Source organism: Mirounga angustirostris, unplaced genomic scaffold (assembly GCF_029215605.1).
Source record: "Mirounga angustirostris isolate CCGP_5_RB_7025 unplaced genomic scaffold, mMirAng1.0.hap1 SCAF_42, whole genome shotgun sequence".
Taxonomy (NCBI): Eukaryota; Metazoa; Chordata; class Mammalia; order Carnivora; family Phocidae; genus Mirounga; species Mirounga angustirostris.
This window is the reverse complement of record NW_026991750.1, coordinates 242124-260516: the sequence shown is the minus strand read 5'-3', so window position 1 is coordinate 260516 and position 18393 is coordinate 242124. Positions and strand designations below refer to the sequence as shown.

Genomic DNA, 18393 nt, shown 5'->3' with positions numbered 1-18393 from the left:
AGTCTGCTTTTCCCTCTGACCCTCCTCCCTCTCGTGCTCTCTGTCTCTCATTCTCTCTCTCTCAAATAAATAAATAAAATCTTTAAAAAAAATAAAACATGATGTGGCAAAGTCGCCACCACTGGTTGTATTATCCCAGAGAATGGCACACAGCCTTGTGCTATTGAACCTTGACACGCGGAGGGGGGGAAGTGGTGGGGCCTGACCTTGGCTCAGTCCAAAGATGTGTTCCTTTAATGATGGAATGAACAATGTGCTTCTTCTCCCCGCAGGACCCCAGAAGCAAGCACAAGTTCAAAATCCACACCTATGGAAGCCCCACCTTTTGTGATCACTGTGGGTCCTTGCTGTATGGACTTATCCATCAAGGGATGAAATGTGACAGTAAGTAAGTTTTCTTTTCCAGTAGATGGTGAGGCTCTGCAGCTTATGCCCAGGGTTTACAGAGCATCTCAGCTTCACTACCCTTTCAGCATCAACTCATCAATAAAAAGAACTCGTTCAAATATATACCACACCGAAAAAAGTGTAGGACCTCTCTACTGTCAAAGTACTAATTTATTAAACTCTTTACTTGCCTAATTGTGAACCAAAAACAAAAACAAAAAAACAACCCCACCCAATTTATAAATGAAGTTAGTGCTGTCATGGGTTGTGTGTGTGTGTGTGTGTGTGTGTGGTAGAAATCTTCAGTCACTGTAAAATGCAGGCTAGTCCAACCCCAAAGCAAATGCCATGTGTTGAAAGAAGAATCCCCACCTCCAGATTCCACATTTGGTTAGGCTTCAAAATAAGCTAAGCAACCATAGTCATTATCTTCCTGTGTCTCTAATTAGTGGGTGGACTGTGGAAAAATCCAGTAGGCTCTCCTTAAAACTGAAACTACGATGAAAATAAAAATCAGACATCTGAAGTTCACTCGCCCGGCTGCGTGTTTGTGGACGGACCAAATTTCTATCAGTCCAGTTAGAGATGAAATCACTGAAGGCCATGGACAAGAAAGGCATCAGCCCCTCCATTCTCCCTTTTTTGTTCTGTGTGTATCATCATCAAGTAGCAGGTAGAAAGAAAAACAACTCTGGAAACTCTTTGCTTTGATAATTCTTATGAGATTCCCCAGGCCATTTATGTGTTTAAATAAAGATGTGTACTTTCAGGGCATAAAAAGGTAATTATTGAACCTGTTTTTCTAGTAGACAGGGAAGTGTAACGGAAATACCAGTATGTTGCCATTCATTAATTACTGCCATTTATGGCCAAAATCTTTCTATGTGTATTCTACATGGAGCAAAGATAGCATGTATATAAGAACCAAGATTAAGTGAACATTGTAGAGCGTATGGATATTTGTCAGCACACAGGGGTCCTTCGCCTTGGAAAGCTGTCCAATTTAATAGCCTAAACGAAACGTTTGTGATGATCCAGGCCAGTCATTTTCTGTGTTTTGAGAAACCCTCAGACTCCAAAGACACGGTTTTCAGGGGTTCTACAAGTGCAAATCCTAAGTGCATTTGTAAATCTACCTTTGAACTCTTTTAAAACCATGGAACACATGTGAACCCTTGAATGTGTTACGCACTTGAGCTTGACAAGTTGGAGGTGATGGCGGAGACCCTGTTACCAGCTTCACTCGTTGGGCAGGATGTGTAATCACGTTTCTCCCGCCATTTCCGCCTAACCGAGGAGTCCACCAGCTTGCATGTTGTTGGGCAGTGTTTACCATTTCTGCATACTCTCCTGCGACAGATCTAGACGACTCCACCCGAGTACAGAAGTGAGTGCGTTGTCAGAGCGGGACTGAGACAGCTGGTTTCAAAATTTTGTTTGGGTCAGAGGGCTTTACTGGTGATCCATGCATGTCTTTGTAATAAATAAATGGTATCAGTTCACATTTATTAGCTAAGTTTTTGCTGATGAAGTAACACTCATCTGGTTTCTATGTTCGGACGCTGCTTAAGATTTTGTTTGAAAAATGGGTTCCATTACTAAAAAAAAAAAAAAGTTGCAAACCGCTGACCCAGACCAGTGCTTTTTGTTTTGTCGTCTTTTGTTTTAAACTCTTTTCCTCGGAGTCATAGGGCTTCTGGGGCTGCTCCCCATGCTCCTTCCTCAAGGGAGGCAGGTAAGCAGATGGGTGCCAGGAGCCCAACCCCTTCACTTCACTTCTGCAGACAGGGAACCTCTCCCTGTGCCTTCACACATTGCAGGGTTAGAATACCATATACAGCTCTGCTTGGTAGGGGAAAGACATGAGCAGCCCCTTGTCCAGACCAGCCTCTTGGTTTGCAGAGCAGGAGACAGAATCAGAGAGAATGCTTGAGCTTCCCAAGATCGAAAAGCCGCTCATGGTGCAGCCAAGACAAGAATTCCACCCAGGGTGCTCACGCCTCCCATGCTCCCCTCCCCGCTGTGCTTCTCCTTTGCAGAGAGGCTGGCATTAATTTCTTTGAAGTTGCAATTCTGCCCCAGCACTTCAAGATAGGAGTTGGTGAACACACCTCCTGTCAACGGCCCGCCTTGTCAAGAAGCCTTTATATGGGCTGCATCGAGGTGGTGCATGATTTGGAACGGTTAGCTTTGGAAATAGAAACCTAAACAGAATCCACATGTGTGAAGCAGCGGATGGTTCTTTCCTCATTGTGCGCATTATCCTTCCTGTATCGAATCATAGCAAGTATACGTTATTTGCAATGCTTTTTGCAATTTACTCCACCATGTTAATCACTCAAAAAACACTCGTTTGAGCGTGAAGGCTCCACCTTGAAGGTTACGGAAGAGCCTTGTAGCATCCTGTCGAGGTTGTGTGAGGATTCCAGTGGCCGTGGCCCCTTTGGGAAGCCTGAAGGTACAAGGACAGTAGGGCTAGAACGCCTACACAGAGTCTTATGTTTGTGTTCACGCAGGATTCTTTTCAGGGTTTCTTTGGTTCACTGCGCTGAGACTGATCTTTTTATTCCTCCCTGTCTCACCCATGTAATGTCACCTGGTAAGGAATGGCTTATCATGCCAGGCGTGTATTTGTTTTACTTAGAATAATATTTAAATATTTGAAGACAGGTTTAAAATCTCAAATATAAGTTCTTAAAAAAAAAAAAAAGGCAACGTACTTAAGCCTTCTTGAAAAGACAGAGTTAACTAAGGAAAGAAATTAGATTTTTTATTAGTTAAATATTTGATGGGCGCCCAGGTGGCTCAGTTGGTTGAGCGACTGCCTTCAGCTCAGGTCATGATCCTGGAGTCCCGGGATCGAGTCCCACATCGGGCTCCCTGCTCGGCGGGGAGCCTGCTTCTCCCTCTGCCCCTCCTCCCTCTCATGCTCTCTGTCTCTCATTGTCTCTCTCGCAAATAAATAAAATCTTAAATATATATATATATATATATATATATATATATATATATATATCTGAAGCATGGAAGAGCAGGCCCGGGGGGATTTTGCTTCAGTTACGACTGGAAAATATGACCCAGGTATTTTAAGGATATTGTCCTTCACATGAAGCCTGTGTTATAAAGACATCTGCTAACAGTTCTCCGAGTCACCAAAAACATCATAGCGAAGTATCGAGCTAGAGGGTAGCTCATTTTCACTTGCGCTCACACACCACAACACCGAGGAAGCGGTGGCTTGAGCCCATCTGTCAGCCTCACCCCTCGCTTTCCCGATTCCACAGCCTGTGACATGAACGTGCACAAGCAGTGTGTGATAAACGTGCCCAGCCTCTGCGGGATGGACCACACGGAGAAGCGGGGCCGCATCTACCTGAAGGCGGAGGTCACCGACGAGAAGCTCCACGTCACTGGTAAGGCTTGCTCGCCGCGCAGCTTCTCCCTGGGCGCTCGGGTTGAGGCCAGGTTGACGCCGAGGCAGGGGCTCATCGTTGGCCTCGGGGCCGCTCAGACTCAGAGCCACCGATTTCCCATGGACACGTCTCCCTGGAGACTGCTCTGTACGCCGACCTCCCAGCTACTCCAGCAGAGTCCTAACTGCCCTGGCTGGCGTATTGTCCCCTGGTGCCGGGGGGGGGGGAAGCAGGGACTGACTGACATTGGACTGACACTGTCGGTGGGGTCCACTCTGTCCTCCGGGCCGGCAGCCAGGGCCCCAGCCTTACACTCGTTCTCTTCTCTGCTGAGGCTCCCACCTGGTCAAAGTCCTGTATGGGGGGCAGGGAGCATGCAGCTTGGGAGAAAATGACCAGAAAGCAGTATGCGGCAAGGGATTCGGAAGCAGAAAGTTAGAAGGCCTATTGGCTAAACATTTCCCTGTTTTTTCTCTGCTATCAAGCTGCTGCTGTGGGCAGTGTAATAGACCTCGCGGGGGACCGGTCGGAGCTTAATGGTGAGGGGCAGAGCTCGCTGCTAGACAAGAATGCCCTGGCGAGAGTTTCTAAAGGCTCAGCCCTCATTCATGTTGTTTCTGAATACAGCAAAGCACACTGGACCTGCGCCGTGCCTTCTCCCATAATAAAAGCCGCAACCATACGGTGCTGCTTGAGTTTTCCACGGTCTTCTCTGAGCCTCGAGAAGCTCACAGCCCCAGACGCCCCAGGCCCTGTGGGGGCATATGGTGCACGGTCGAGGAAGGTCAGGCTCGTCCTGCAGCACAATGAGGAGTGTTGTCCTGGGACCCGTATGCTCATTGCCCTGCCATGGCCAAGAGTTGATTCATGGCTCTGCAGAATCAGCCTAGGAGACAGCACCCTTCACTGAAGTAGACATAGATCTTCCACACGCGAAAGCCAACAAGTCTAACTTAGAGCAACAGTCTAGGCCAGGCGTCTTGAAACTCCGTCTAAAGTGCTTTGCATAGATACAGCTCCGCTCTGTGGATATGAATCCAGCAAGAGTTTAATAACAGTGGCGACAGCAGCCGCCACGAGTGGTCCCCACAAAAGGGGCACTTTGTGAGCACGTCGCACAGTTCACTTCTCTAAACCTAGCTGGAAGTCTACTTTATTATCCTTACTTTAGGGATGAAGGCACCAAGAAATTATGTGGCTGGCGCAAAGTCAAGCAGGTGGTACATTTAATAGTTAAATGTTTAATTGCTAATAAGTAGAGATAAGGTATTTCAGGGTTAGTATCGATAAGAACTGGAACATTGTCTTAGTTCTGGATGCTGTCATAAATACTATAGACTGGGTGGCTTAAACACAGACATTTATTGATCACAGTTCTGGAAGCTGGGAAGTCCAAGATCCAGGTGCTAATTTGGTTCCTGGTGAGGACTGTCCTTTTTGGTTCGTAGGTGGTTGTCTAGCTGCGTCTTCACTTGGGGATGGAAAGAGAGAGGAAGCAAGCGCTTTGGTGTGTCTAAAAGACACACTCTCACGACTCAATTATTTCCCCAGGGCCCCATATTCAAGGGGCCAGGGCTTCCCATTACCTTAGGGGTTAGGGGCTCAACATATGAATTCTGGGAGGACACATAATTCAATCAATAGCAAATCTGTGTTTAAAATATGGTTGTTATTTGTGTGAAGGAAATGTAATCCTAAGTATGGAAAGCAAAACTCAGGGAGGTAACTAATAGGTAATCATTTGTATTAAACTCCTAAGTTAGAGTAATTTTAGATTATCAGAATCAGAATTAACTTTGATGTAGTGAGAACACAAATATAAATAATAAACCATAACAAGTAGAGCTCATGGTACAAATAAAAAAAAAATTTTGGAAGTAGTACAGGGTTCCCTTCACCCAGTCCTCCTGCCCCCAGTATTAATATTTCTGTATATCCATAGGGTAAGTATCAAGGTAGACACATTTTTATTTTTTTTATTTTTTGAATATTTTATTTATTTATTCGAGGGAGAGGAGTGAGAGAGAGCATGAGCTGGGGCGAGGGGCAGACAACCGCCCCCCCCCCAAGCTGAGCAGGGAGCCCGATGCGGGACTCGATCCCAGAACCCCAGGATCCTGACCTGAGTGAAGGCAGATGCTTAACCGACTGACCCACCCAGGTGCCCCTCAAAGTAGATACATTTTTAAATACTACCTGGTAAATTTGTAAAAAAATACATATATATATCTGTGTACCTGTAGTGATCACTAGAAATTATTTTAAAGAGCCAAAGAGAAGACACCAGATTTCTCTTAATCCAGTATGAAAAGACTGCCGGGGATACAAAGCAAAGCAGAAGCTGCCGACAGCTCCCTCTCCTGCATGACCTGCCCAGCCTCCTAACAATAGTTCAGGCACAGATTTGTCGGGAGGCATGTCTTCAATAACAATAGGTACCACGCATTGGGTGCTTGGTATGTACTTACTGTTCATGAGACTGGACTTTTCTTTGTGCTAAGTGCTTTTTATTCCTTGTTTCATTGACCCCTCAAACAATGCCATAAAGTGCTATTATTATCCTCAATTTTGAGATGTGCAAATGAGCTGAGAGAAAGGAAGACATTGTTCCAAGTTACAAGGTAGAAAGCAACGGTGCTGGAGCTTGAATCCACGTCTGACCCTTGCTTTCAGTCCTGAGGCTGTGAACCTCCCCATTCTCTCATATTAATTAAAGAGTCTTCTTTTGAATAAATAGCAAACCCATAAATATTCACCAAACCCCTGTTCAGCACTCCACAGGTTCTGTGAGGGTACAGAAGGTCCCAATGAGAGATTAAAACCAGGGGAGCAAAAAAGGAACTCATGAAGGAATTAATGGACATCCAAGTGCATGCAAAATTAAATGCTTGACTAGGTGGGTGCTAAACGGTAATCGTGGAGAAGGGAACTGAGAACCGCAGTTATTTGAGAGGCAGAGGAAGAAGAGTTCCAGTAAAGGGCCCAGATGGAATGGCGGAAGCAGCCTGGCTTTAATGAGAATGCAGGTGTAAACAACGAACCATAACGAGCAGAGCTTATGTCCAAATGCAAGTGTTATCTTCAAAAATGCACTTAACCCCTGAGCAGCTGTGTTGATGGTTAGATTAGCTCAGCTCCATTTTACCTGTGCAGAATCGCTCAAATTGAACATAATTCCCAAAGTAAAGTAAATAAAAGTAAATAAAAGTAAAACAGAAATCAGCCTTTTGAAATCAGACATGAGTCTCCTTTCTAGATCAGTATGGTATTTATGGGAAAGGCCTCCGTTTTAGTGGTATATTTTTAATTTTTTGCCTCTGGGCAGTGGTGCTGATGTTATCTGAACAGTGTCATTTTTATTTCTTTCAATATGCGATTTTAATAGGTTTTCTACATTCTTGGTGCTTTTTTATTTGGTTTTTGGAGGAATGGTAAAAAAAAAAAGAATTCCCTCATGGAAACAAATTTTCAATTTACTGTTGTAAGGAAATGGAAAAAATATCGTGCTTTACAGCTGCTGCAGGAACACATGTCTCCCACAAACAGATCATTCTGCAGAAGAATCTCATTTTTCTCAAATACTCCGGGTGGTTAATTTGGCTTAGAGATCGAAGTTCTCCTGCGAGTTCCGAGGGGGAGGGGAAGGCTCGGGGCAGGATCTGAGGCTCCTTGCAGCAAACGGGTCTGCCTTCTAGGGCAGTTTGCAGTTTGGTGCCCATGTCTCTCCACCCCAGCCATCAAGACTGGTCATCACGGTATTGTGATGAAGCAATAATATTCCCTCTGTGTGTTTTTCCATCTTATGAGCGTGGAGCCTACACAGTCAAGGCAGTGAGACTCAGCTTTGGGTAACAATCATTGATTCTTCGATTCACCCATTCATTATATACTTATTGAGCATGTCTTCGGCTCTCTCAAGGTGCCAAGGAAGCAAAGATAATTAAGACATGGCCCTTATTGTGGAATGTGTGGTCTTTGTGGGGTGGGGGGATGGATTAAGACATAAAAAAGGGACGACCAGGTGGGTATGCCAGGTGCCTTTATTTTTCTTTTTTTTTATTATGTTAGTCACCATACAATACATCATTAGTTTTTGATGTAGTGATCCACGATTCATTGTTTTGCCAGATACCTCTAAGTGCAGCGGGAGCTGGGGTGAGCCATGCCTCACCCGCCCTGCGGAAGCTGCAGACGGCTCCGTGTAGCCAGTGACAGGGAAGCCGGGAGGACATTTCAGATAAAGATGCAGCCGCCGGGGAAGGGCATGGTGTGTTTAGGAAGCTCGCACAGTCCAGGACTCAGAGAATTTGGAGTGTGAGGTGGGGAGAGCCGGAAGGAAATGTCTTTCCGTTTTCAAGGAATCCGGGCTATAGTCCTCATAGTTCACAGATTGTACTGTTCTTAGGGGTCATGTAGTAAGGTTAAATATCTCTTTTTCAAACAGGAGGATTTTAAGTTCCAGTTGGTTGTGTTTTCAAGGATAGGGCATCAGTCTCCTAGCCTGAACTCCGCGCCTCACCCCGAGGTTCACAGTGACCCTTGACTTTTCTTTGTCACTGCTGGGAAAGGGGGCAGAGCAGGTACCCCACTACTGATTGCCCAAAAGCTTTATAGGGATGCTTTTCCCAATGGCAGACAGGCTTGTGGGATATAATAATCAGTGTGGGGCTGCCAGCAAGGAGCTGGACCTAGCTGCTTGCTTAAAGGAAAAGGTATTACTCAGAGGTAATTTCTACAAAATAAAATCTTGGCTGTGGGGGGCTCCTGGGTGGCTCAGATGGTTAAGCATCTGCCTTTGGCTCAGGTCATGATCCCGGGGTCCTGGGATCGAGTCCCGCATCGGGCTCCCTACTCAGCGGGGAGCCTGCTTCTCCCTCTCCCGCTACCTCTCTCCCTGCTCATGCTCTCTCTCTCTGTATCTCTGTCTCAAGTGAATAAATTTTAAAAAAGAAAAAAAATCTTGGCTGTAGGATTTGGATCCAGCTTGGGCACATGGCCGGTGATGCAGCTGATGTAGCTGGTCTATGGGTTGGGATAGAGAGAGGAGGTCAGCAAGAAGCTGCTTACCTCGAGTATCTTCCGATTGTCCATTATTGGGGATAATACATTTGATCACCTAGTTCAGGTATTTTCATCAGATCCCTCCACTACAAGGGTACCCTTTTCTGTTAAATAAGGAATCTGGGTGTCATACTTGGAGACCAGCAATCTTCCACCCAGTGGTTTTAGCATCCATGGATGGGTCATAATCAGTTATTACACTGATGGTTGCACAATGTGACTTTCTAATTCTGCAGTTCCTTCTATGATCACTTTCTGGCATTCATCTGAAAGAAAAGCTTTTCCTTTACCTCTCCCCTACATCGAACTCATGACCCTGACATCAAGACCTGAGCTGAAATCAAGAGTCAGATGCTTAACCGACTGAGCCACCCAGGGGCCCCTCCCCTACATTTTTTTTTTTTTTAAGATTTTATTTATTCATTTGAGACAGAGATAGAGAAAGCATGAGCAGGGAGAGAGGCAGAGGGAGAGGGAGAAGCAGGCTCCTTGCTGAGCCAGGAGCCCAATGTGGGGCTCGATCCCAGGACCCTGGGATCATGACCTGAGCTGAAGGCAGACGCGTAACCATCTGAGCGACCCAGGCGCCCCTCCCCTACATTTTTTAAAGTAGCAATTTGGGCTCATGAGTTCTTTCCTACTGTCACTTTTTTATGTTCAAATTGTTCAAAATACAGCCAGTGGGAGCCCCTTCAAACTGGCTCTGTGTCCTTTTGACGTAATCCGTCAGGTTTTTTTTGTTGTTTGTTTTTTTTTTTCTCTTTAGCACTTCATTTCTTTCTGGAACAGAAGAGCCCACCTTGCACTTAATATCTCCAAATAGCCCTGGGTATTTTTTTTTTTTTAAACTGGGAAATAAGAATCCACGGTCTGGGTGCTGGAGTGCTCATTGCTTCTGGGGTGTTACTCTTTCTCAGCTCTTGCAGCAGACAGAGATAATGACTCCACACCAGTGCTTCCGGTTCTGATCGTAGCTCAGACTGAAAGGGTAGGCCTCCTAATGTGATGTAATAGAAGGTACATGATATTGCCTATCAAGTATTTTTGCCAAAATCTTATAACCTGAATCTAATCATGAGAGGGGGAGGGGGAAGCAGATAAATCCAGATATTGGGACATTCTGCTTGTTAACCAGTCTGGACTTTTCAAAAATGCCACCATCCCAAGAAACTAAAACACTGTCCCAAGAAACAAAAATGGTTCTTGAGTAAAGGAATGTGGAGACATGGCAACCAAGTGCAACCTGTAATACTTGATTGGATCCTGGATCTAAAAAAGACAACTATAAAGGGTTTTGGGTGACAGTGGGGGGCTGAGGTGGGGAATGTGAATCTAGATGGTATTTTAACCAACTGAGCCACCCAGGCGCCCTGGATGGTATTTTAGATAATGTTTTTATATCAGTGTGAAATTTCTGGATGATAATGGTGATGTGCTTTTGAAGGACAGTGCCAATGTCTGCAACTCACCTACAAATGGTTTGGTAAAAACAAAAAACCAAAGAGCTGAAAATACATGTAGGTACGTACACACAGAAAGCTTGTGTGGCAAAATGTTCATAGCGAATCTAAAGTAGGTGGATGGATGGATGGGTCGATCGATCGATCGAGAATCTAGGTGAAGGGTATATAGGTATTCGATGTACTGTTCTTTCCACTACACTGTTGGTTTGGTATGAAGTTGTTTAAACCAAACCTCCAGAACATCGGGCAATGATAAATTGGAACTTTTTGTTGCTGTCTGTAGAGATCACTCTCAGCTAGAAGGAAGCCCCAAGGTGAGCTAACATCAGAGCTCCCGATGGGGATGCTAGTGGACTGCCAACCAGTCAAAACACAAGCAGCAAATGTGGAAAAGGAGACATGAGAGCAAACCAGAGAAGCTGCTGGTGTTTCTTGAGTGCCTAGGTCCTGTGAGAAGAGAAACCAACATCCACTTAAGTACCTTCCGTGTACCAGGCTCTGATCGGAAGCCTTTCCATATATTAATGTTGTGATATATTCATCACAGCAACGCTTCAAGAAAAGGGCTATCATTATCGTCGTTGTGTAACCAAGGAAGCAGGCTGCAAGAGCTCCCGGGCCTGCCCAAGGTCACACAGCTGCTAAGTGGAGAACACTCCACCCCCAGCGCCCAGGCACGCGCCTCCCACTCTCTCCCGCAGCCGACCCCTGGCCCTGCCGAGGGGAGCTTGTGTGCTGGCACGGATGTGGCCCATACTGGTGCTCAGGTGTTTGCAACTTCACATTTCCGTCCTGCAATTAACAGGTGAGACTGCTCTGTGTTGGTCCTGCAGCTCCTGTAATTACTACGGGGCCATTGACACCCTGGCGAGTGAGGGTCTGTCATCGTTCCCCCAACCTCCATCCCCCAGGGCTTAGATAATGGCTGGAAATAAACATGGCAGCAGGAGGGGCGCCTGGGTGGCTCAGTTGGTTAAGCATCTGCCTTCAGCTCAGGTCGTGATCCTGGGGTCCCAGGATCGAGTCCCACATCGGGCTCCCTGCTCGGCAGGGAGTCTGCCTCTCCCTCTGACCCTCCCCCCTCTCATGCTCTCTCTTATTCTCTCTCTCTCACATAAATAAATAAAGTCTTAAAAACAAACAAACAAACAAACATGGCAGCAGGGAATCTGGCTGAAAAAGAATTAAAATGGGCAAAGAAGGATGGAAACAAATACCCCCTCGGGATGTGTTCTGATGGTGCACGAGTCAGCCAGACGTGGGTCCTGCCCCCGGCCTTTCTCACTCTGCCACCCCCAGCATTTCCTTACTGGCTCTGGTTCTTTGCCATTGCAGACCCATCCTCCCTCTCCCATTCCCACAGTCTTGGAAGAACCCATCTCTGGCAGTCACCTGCCTTGAGTTTGCTGGTGCTTAACATTTGCAAAAGAAAACAGGCACAGTCTCTAAGATAAAAACGAGTAGTAGTATCTTATACCAGAAAAGCGCCCGCAGATTGCCCCATTCCAATGGGTATGCTTCTAGGTGATGGCTTCTTGGCATGTTTTCAAGGGATTTATCTACTTTGTCTTCTTCCTTGATGGGGGATTCCCAAACACCAGGTGTCCCATGTCTGCGTGTCACCCCTTCAGCAGCCAGTACCTTGCCTGCCCCCCCAGGTCTTATTCCTGATGCCCCACCCCCACCCTGTTCCAATCGTAAAGAAAGCTATGTGCTGTTTGCCCAGTGGGCAGGCTGTTTCCCACCTCCTCACCTTTTTTATGCCGTGTCTCCCACTCCCTCGGGAACATCTTTTTAACACTCCGCTCCAGATACCTTCAGGAAGCCTCTCCTCGAATTTTATAGCTTACCTAAAATCGAACACATTTCCCCCCACACCTTTTATAATGTCTATAATATGATTTCATTTATGTTTGTCTGCATGTTAATGTCCCCTAGCAGACCATTAGCCCTTCGAGGACAGAGATGGTGTCTTACCTCTCATATCCGGCCCAGTGCCTCGAATTTGTGCCCTAATGTGTTTGTTGAGCAGATGATGATGATAGAAGTCTCCAGTAGGCACAGAATTAAAAAATTCACTTGACTTTATACCACGTACTCTTAGATCCAAGCAACTCTTCCCATTTTGGCCTTATGTCTGGGTCAAGTTAAAATGATCCTAATTCGTGAAGCCATGTGACTTCTGGGATCCTTCCGAAAAACACATATCAGCCAAGGAAGAGGTTCATCCTCTCCAAAGAAACACATCATTATTTACATCCCGACTGTGGTACCTCATCCTGGCCGGTCTGTGGCCGAGCTCAATGTCAAGTGCGTCCTAACTAGCAGCCGGCTCTCCTGCCCGGTTCTCTGTGTGGCGGCTCAGACATAGCTTTCCATGCTGGCTGCTTAGTCACTGGATATCCATGGGAGGCAGCAAGACTGGGGCAAAGGGCAAAAGCCGTGTGGCATTTTCTTAGTGCAGTGTGTGCCTTTGTCTTAAAATATGCTGGTCCAAGCTCAGAGTGATGTGGCTTCTGTGTCTCCTGCTTAAGATGATCTTAAGCCCCTGGATTCTTGACAGGGACCTCAGTCATCCAACCACTTTGGCATCAATGGTTCCTGCCATGAAAATGCATTCTTTTTTTTTTTTTTTTAATTTTTATTACATTATGTTAGTCACCATAAAATACATCATTAATTTTTGATGTAGTGTTCCGTGATTCATTGTTTTCATATAACACCCAGTGCTCCATGCAGTACATGCCCTCCTTAATACCCATCACGGGGCTAACCCATCCCCCCACCCCCCTCCCCTCTAAAACCTTCAGTTTGTTTCTCAGAGTCCATAGTCTTTCATGGTTCATCTCTCCCTTCGATTTCCCCCCCTTCATTTTTACCTTCCTTCTCCTAATGTCCTCCATGCTATTCCTTATGTTCCACAAGTAAGTGAAACCATATGATAATTGACTTTCTCTGCTTGACTTATTTGACTTAGAATAATCTCTTCCAGTCCCATCCATGTTGATGCAAATGGTGGGTATTCATCCTTCCTGATGGCTGAGTAATATTCCATTGTATATATGGACCACATAATCTTTAAAATTGACAGGGCGGGCGCCTGGGTGGCTCAGACCGTTAAGCGTCTGCCTTCAGCTCAGGTCATGATCCCAGGGTCCTGGGATCGAGTGCCGCATCAGGCTCCCTGCTCCTTGGGAGCCTGCTTCTCCCTCTGCTTCTCTCTCTCTCTCTCTCTCTGTCTCTCATGAATAAATAAATAAACTCTTTAAAAAATAAAGAAAGAAAATTGACAGGGCAAGAAACAACAGATGTTGGAGAGGTTGTGGAGAAAGGGGAACTCTCTTACACTGTTGGTGGGAATGCAAGTTGGTATAGCCACTTTGGAAAACAGTGTGGAGGTGCCTCAAAAATTTAAAAATAGAGCTACCCTATGACCCAGCAATTGCACTCCAGGGTATTTACCCCAAAGACACAGATGTAGTGAAAAGAAGGGCCATGTGCACCCAATGTTCATAGCAGCATTGTCCGCAATAGCCAAACTGTGGAAAGAGCCGAGATGCCCTTCAACAGATGAAAATGCATTCTTTTTCTTTTCTTTTTTTTTTTTTTTTGGATTCTTAAAGATGGGCTTTGAACGCCTGCATTCCTAGGAAGAGAGTGGGGGGGGGGGGGAGAAAAAAAGAGAAACAATTCTGGGGCTTCTTTCAAGATTACGCCATTAGCATACGGGGACATTGACCTTGACTGAGCGGGTCATTCTTGTGCAGGATTTTAATTGCTTCTAATTATAGGATTATCATTTAAGCACAAGATTAATTGCCATGAAATTATTGCAAGGAATTTGATCTTCTAGAAAGTAAATGCATTCACCAAGTGAAGAATCTCTCAGAAGCTTGCAAATGATGTCTTTTTAATCACGTCATGGAAACTTTTTTTTTTTTAACTCTTTGAGGGGGAGAGGAGATGTTAAGGGAATCAAAGAATAGCAAATAAATGCCCCCTTGGTATTCCTCCCACCGCCCCACCAAAAGGTTGGAAAACTTGAGCAGTCAGTGTTCATTTGGTTCACCAGTGGAAATGTCCCAAAATAAATGCAGAGATTTTTTCCTCCTTTGATCCATTTCATCTTCACAGGTGGATAAGAGCTGTCCACTAAAAAGCTAGAAGAGGCAGATGCTGCCTTTTGGTCCCTTCCAAACACTAACATTCTTTTTCAAATGTTTTGAATCTCCAGTTCATGTGTATACACGTACTCTGGTTATTAGCACCAAAATGGTGCTGAGAAACATAAGACTATGTTCATCTCAGCTTCTAGGCATTTCCACTTGGAAAAAAAATGCAGATTTCCTGAGAAAATAAGAGTTAAGTTAGCTCCTGGGGTTCTTCTAAAATATCCCCATTTGAATAAGGTAGGGAATGGCCGCCTGCGGAAGGTCTGAGCCAGAGTGTCCCCCCACGGGGGACTATCTCAACTGAGGAGAACAGTAGCTGTATGTTACCACCCATTCTCCTTGGCAATTAATGCAAGTTTTGTGGTTAATTAAAGACAGTCAGGGTCCTTTTTAAAACCAAGTCAAAGCCTTTTTTCCTAGAATAATGAAGCAAGAACAGATGCAAGGCAAACTTCCTATAAAAGTGTTCAAGGTGGGGGTGCTGAATTTGGGGAAAGTTACGTTGAAGAAAGTGTTGCTTCACCAGCTTCGACCCACTGGAGGCAGGGAATGTAATCAAAAGCAGTGCCTACTTCGCTGAACACCCAGTGGGAAGGTGGCGGGCGGAGGACTCTTGTTCTGGAAAATACCACACTGGCATCTCCTTCCCCTTGAGTCACTCTGCCTGCAGCCAACCATGGCGGGAGTGGAGGGTGGGCAGGAAATGGTTCTTTGGCTTTGTATTGCCACTCTCAGTTTATGGGCTGCCTGGGTGAGTACCCGCAGAACTCTTGTGGGTAGATATCTGCCCACAAGGCCAGAACGTGTGTGTGCCACACGTTTTAACCAGCACAGTGCGGCCTCATAGGTCTTACTAATACCCCACTTCTCTGGATGACCCTGAAGCCTATTTCAATCCCCTAACCCCCTCTCCCACGAGAGCAGGGGCTCCAATATCCTTGAAACCTTGAACTTCTGAAGGAGGATACCCATTATAATTTTGGAAAAAAAATCTCAGCACACAATTAAATGACTAACTCTCCATGAAGAAAGGGTACAGGGGGGCCTGTGTTTAGAAGGTAAGAAAAGTGATCTGGCTTTAGAGGAAACTGTGCTGTTGGCTTTTATGGTCAGATCGATTGGGATTGACTCCCAGCTCCGCCTCTAATGCTCAGTAAACATTAGGGATTGTTTCTCTATGAAGAGTTTTGCTGTGGTCACATTTAAGTTATACAGTTCAATGAATCAGCGTATGTCATTTATTGACACATTAGTTCTTTCTGTAGGGATTTGTTCATGCCATAACTAGAACCACAGGAGGACTCCAGACACAGCGAGGAAAACCGAACCCCAGATGTCGTTTGCTTTTCCTTTACCATGCCTACCAAGGCGGTCCCAGGAACACCCTGGAACCTGCCCTTTGAGAATGGAAAGAGCTCTGTGAATGGAACGGTTGTGTATGAAGCTGAGAATATTAACCCTAAAGATTGTAACATGCCGTCACCTTGTCCTCAGCTCCCTAGGTTTTGCTTTTCTCATATGCAAGTCCATACGAAGGCACATAACTGCATCAACTCCAAGGGTCCCCGCAGCTCTGGTGTTCTGCTGGGAGTATCATTTCAGAGAGAAAGAGCTGATTGCCGGGGCCAACCAGCATGTTCCCTCTTGGTGAACATGGGGGCTCCAGCAGTCTGTAACTGGATGAGGATTGAGAAGCGTTGGGCGTGGTGACTTTCAGACAAGTTTGAATAGCAGATGCCTTCCAGTGACATCTTAGTTGGAGTGATATTCCCATTAACCAGAGCTCCTCTGGTTAATGGGGAGAGGATGTGTCCCCCACGTCCCTCCTCATCCTCAACCCACGAAGAGACTGGGGGACAGTTTCAGAACCACCAATGTGGCCCAACCTCTTTGTTCTAAAGGTGAAAAAAACCAAGGCTTAGAGAGGGAACGTGACTGCTAGGTGTAGGGTATCTGGGGTTGTAAGGAACAAAACCAAACTTCAGCCCACTCATGGAGAAGGAATTATTAAAAGAAATCTGGGATATCTGCTAGAACTCAAGGGTAGGAAGGCTGTGGGCCCTGGACGCAACTAGAAGCAGGGGCTGGCTTTCTCGTAGCCCCTCTTCTATCCACGAACTGCTGTCATTCATCCCTTTCATAGCTAGTTGGACTCTCCCCACATTGCAGAAAACATGGCCCTGGATGGTTCTCCAGCTTTGTCTCTTACTTCTTCATGTCTCCCACTGTGTCAGGCACAATCCTAGGTCCCAGGAAAGGGACCCATCGGCTCACTGTGGGTCTTGTGCCCGCTCTGGACCCCTTGACTATGGCACAGGGTCATAGAAGAAGGTGGACCAAGGGGGGGAAGGGCATTTTGCAGGAACAGGAGGTGGTGCTTAGCAGACAAGATGATAAGTAATGCAATACTTATACCTAAGCTGGCAGCCAGGGTAATGCAGAAAGTTGCTTTGGGAGTAGGAATGTGAGCCAGCCAGGCTCCTGCTTTCTGCATTGGTCCCTTTTCCCTTCAGCCACATTGCACACCCACGAAGTGACTAAAGAGCAGCCGCGGTGTCTAAGCTTCTGAACAGAAGTTGGATATGACTCAGAAGTCCCTTTTGAACAAAACTGATTCCCGACCTGGCCAGTTTCCAGAAACAGCCAAGGAGAAAGGAAAAATGGATTCGGCTCTATCTGTCCGGTCCAGCCACCCGGCACATTAACCGCCCCTCTCATTTGGAAGCTGTGAAACAGCATGCCGGCTTCCCAGAGTAAATGGTGCTGATGGGGAAGAGGCTTAGGGATGGCGGTACCCCCAGGAAGCAGCGTTCTTTGAATGGGGCCCCCGTTAGGAGGCAGAAACAAGTGCCAGGGAGGTGGAGACCGTTGATTAGGGCCTGGGAACTGGGCACCGTGAACAGCGTGGCCCAGAATGACTCTCCCCCGGGCAGCTTTGTCTGCGGGCTGTGTGGCTTACTTGGTCCCGGAGGCTCTGTGCCTGCCACCCCCAGAGCTTTGCTTTCAGGAGCATTTCCAGCTGTGAGAATGAACTAGTTGGCAATATGCTAACAACGCCTCTAGATTCTTAGCCTCTCTCGGGGGGGTGGGGGGGGGCGGGGGGGGTTACCTGGCTTCCATTCAGCAAGAGAAAGATAAAAGCAAGGTACATTTTATCCATGAATTATCACCATTAGTCTCTCCCATGGTTGGAAAATTGGTGTGTTTCCTGCTTGGTTTTTCAGCTGTGGTAATTATGCTCAGAATGGCAGGTCCCCTCTCTACTCTGTCCTCCCTAAAGCACTTAGATCTCAAATGCCCACCTGTTGAGGCCCTCCTGAGGAATGGCGTCTTCATCCTGCGGCTCGTCTTTGACTTGTGGGCCCTACAATGCTGGCTGGATTCCTGTTGAATCTCTCCACCTGGCAGTCTTTCCTATTTCCTGCCTTAGCCCCATGGCACTGCGGTTACACAAACAGCTTGGTTATTTTACTGGACGAAAAGTCTTCACCCAAGAGACTCAGCCCCCAGTCTTTTTCAGAATTAATTTAGTCTCAGGCTAGGTTTGATACATGTGGTCGCATTGGAATGGTCCGCCTTGACAGATGGACCCAGTCAGAGAGATCCCAGAACTTCTAGCTTTTCCAGGGAAAAATCTCCTAGCCCTGACATCACAAGTTTAATTAATGTTTATTTGCAGCTTTGTATTTTCAGACTAAAGACTGCAGTGATGTAACAGGCGGGAAAAAATGGTTTATTATATTTTAGCTCCCTCTCCAAAGACTCTAGAGACAAAGGCTAATAGTCTCTTATTTGCATGAACCCCCAATAGCTCCCTGTAAAAAAAATATCCCTCAGAATCAGCTTTGACCCCTTTTTTGGTAATCACGAATGTATGGGACGATCATTGATCCTGCA

The 18393-nt window shown here is 46.2% G+C and overlaps 1 protein-coding gene across 1 annotated transcript in view; it reads left to right on the top strand.

Moving 5' to 3' along the window:
• Window positions 1-225: 225 nt before the first annotated feature.
• The window catches only part of LOC135363174 (protein kinase C alpha type-like), a 40265-nt gene continuing 22097 nt past the window's right edge, over window positions 226-18393 (top strand). Inside the window, exons 1-2 of the mRNA XM_064583861.1 lie at window positions 226-384; window positions 3672-3800. Coding sequence (XP_064439931.1) covers window positions 252-384; window positions 3672-3800 — 262 coding nt within the window. The 5' untranslated portion in view covers window positions 226-251. The remainder of the gene's footprint in view (window positions 385-3671; window positions 3801-18393) is intronic.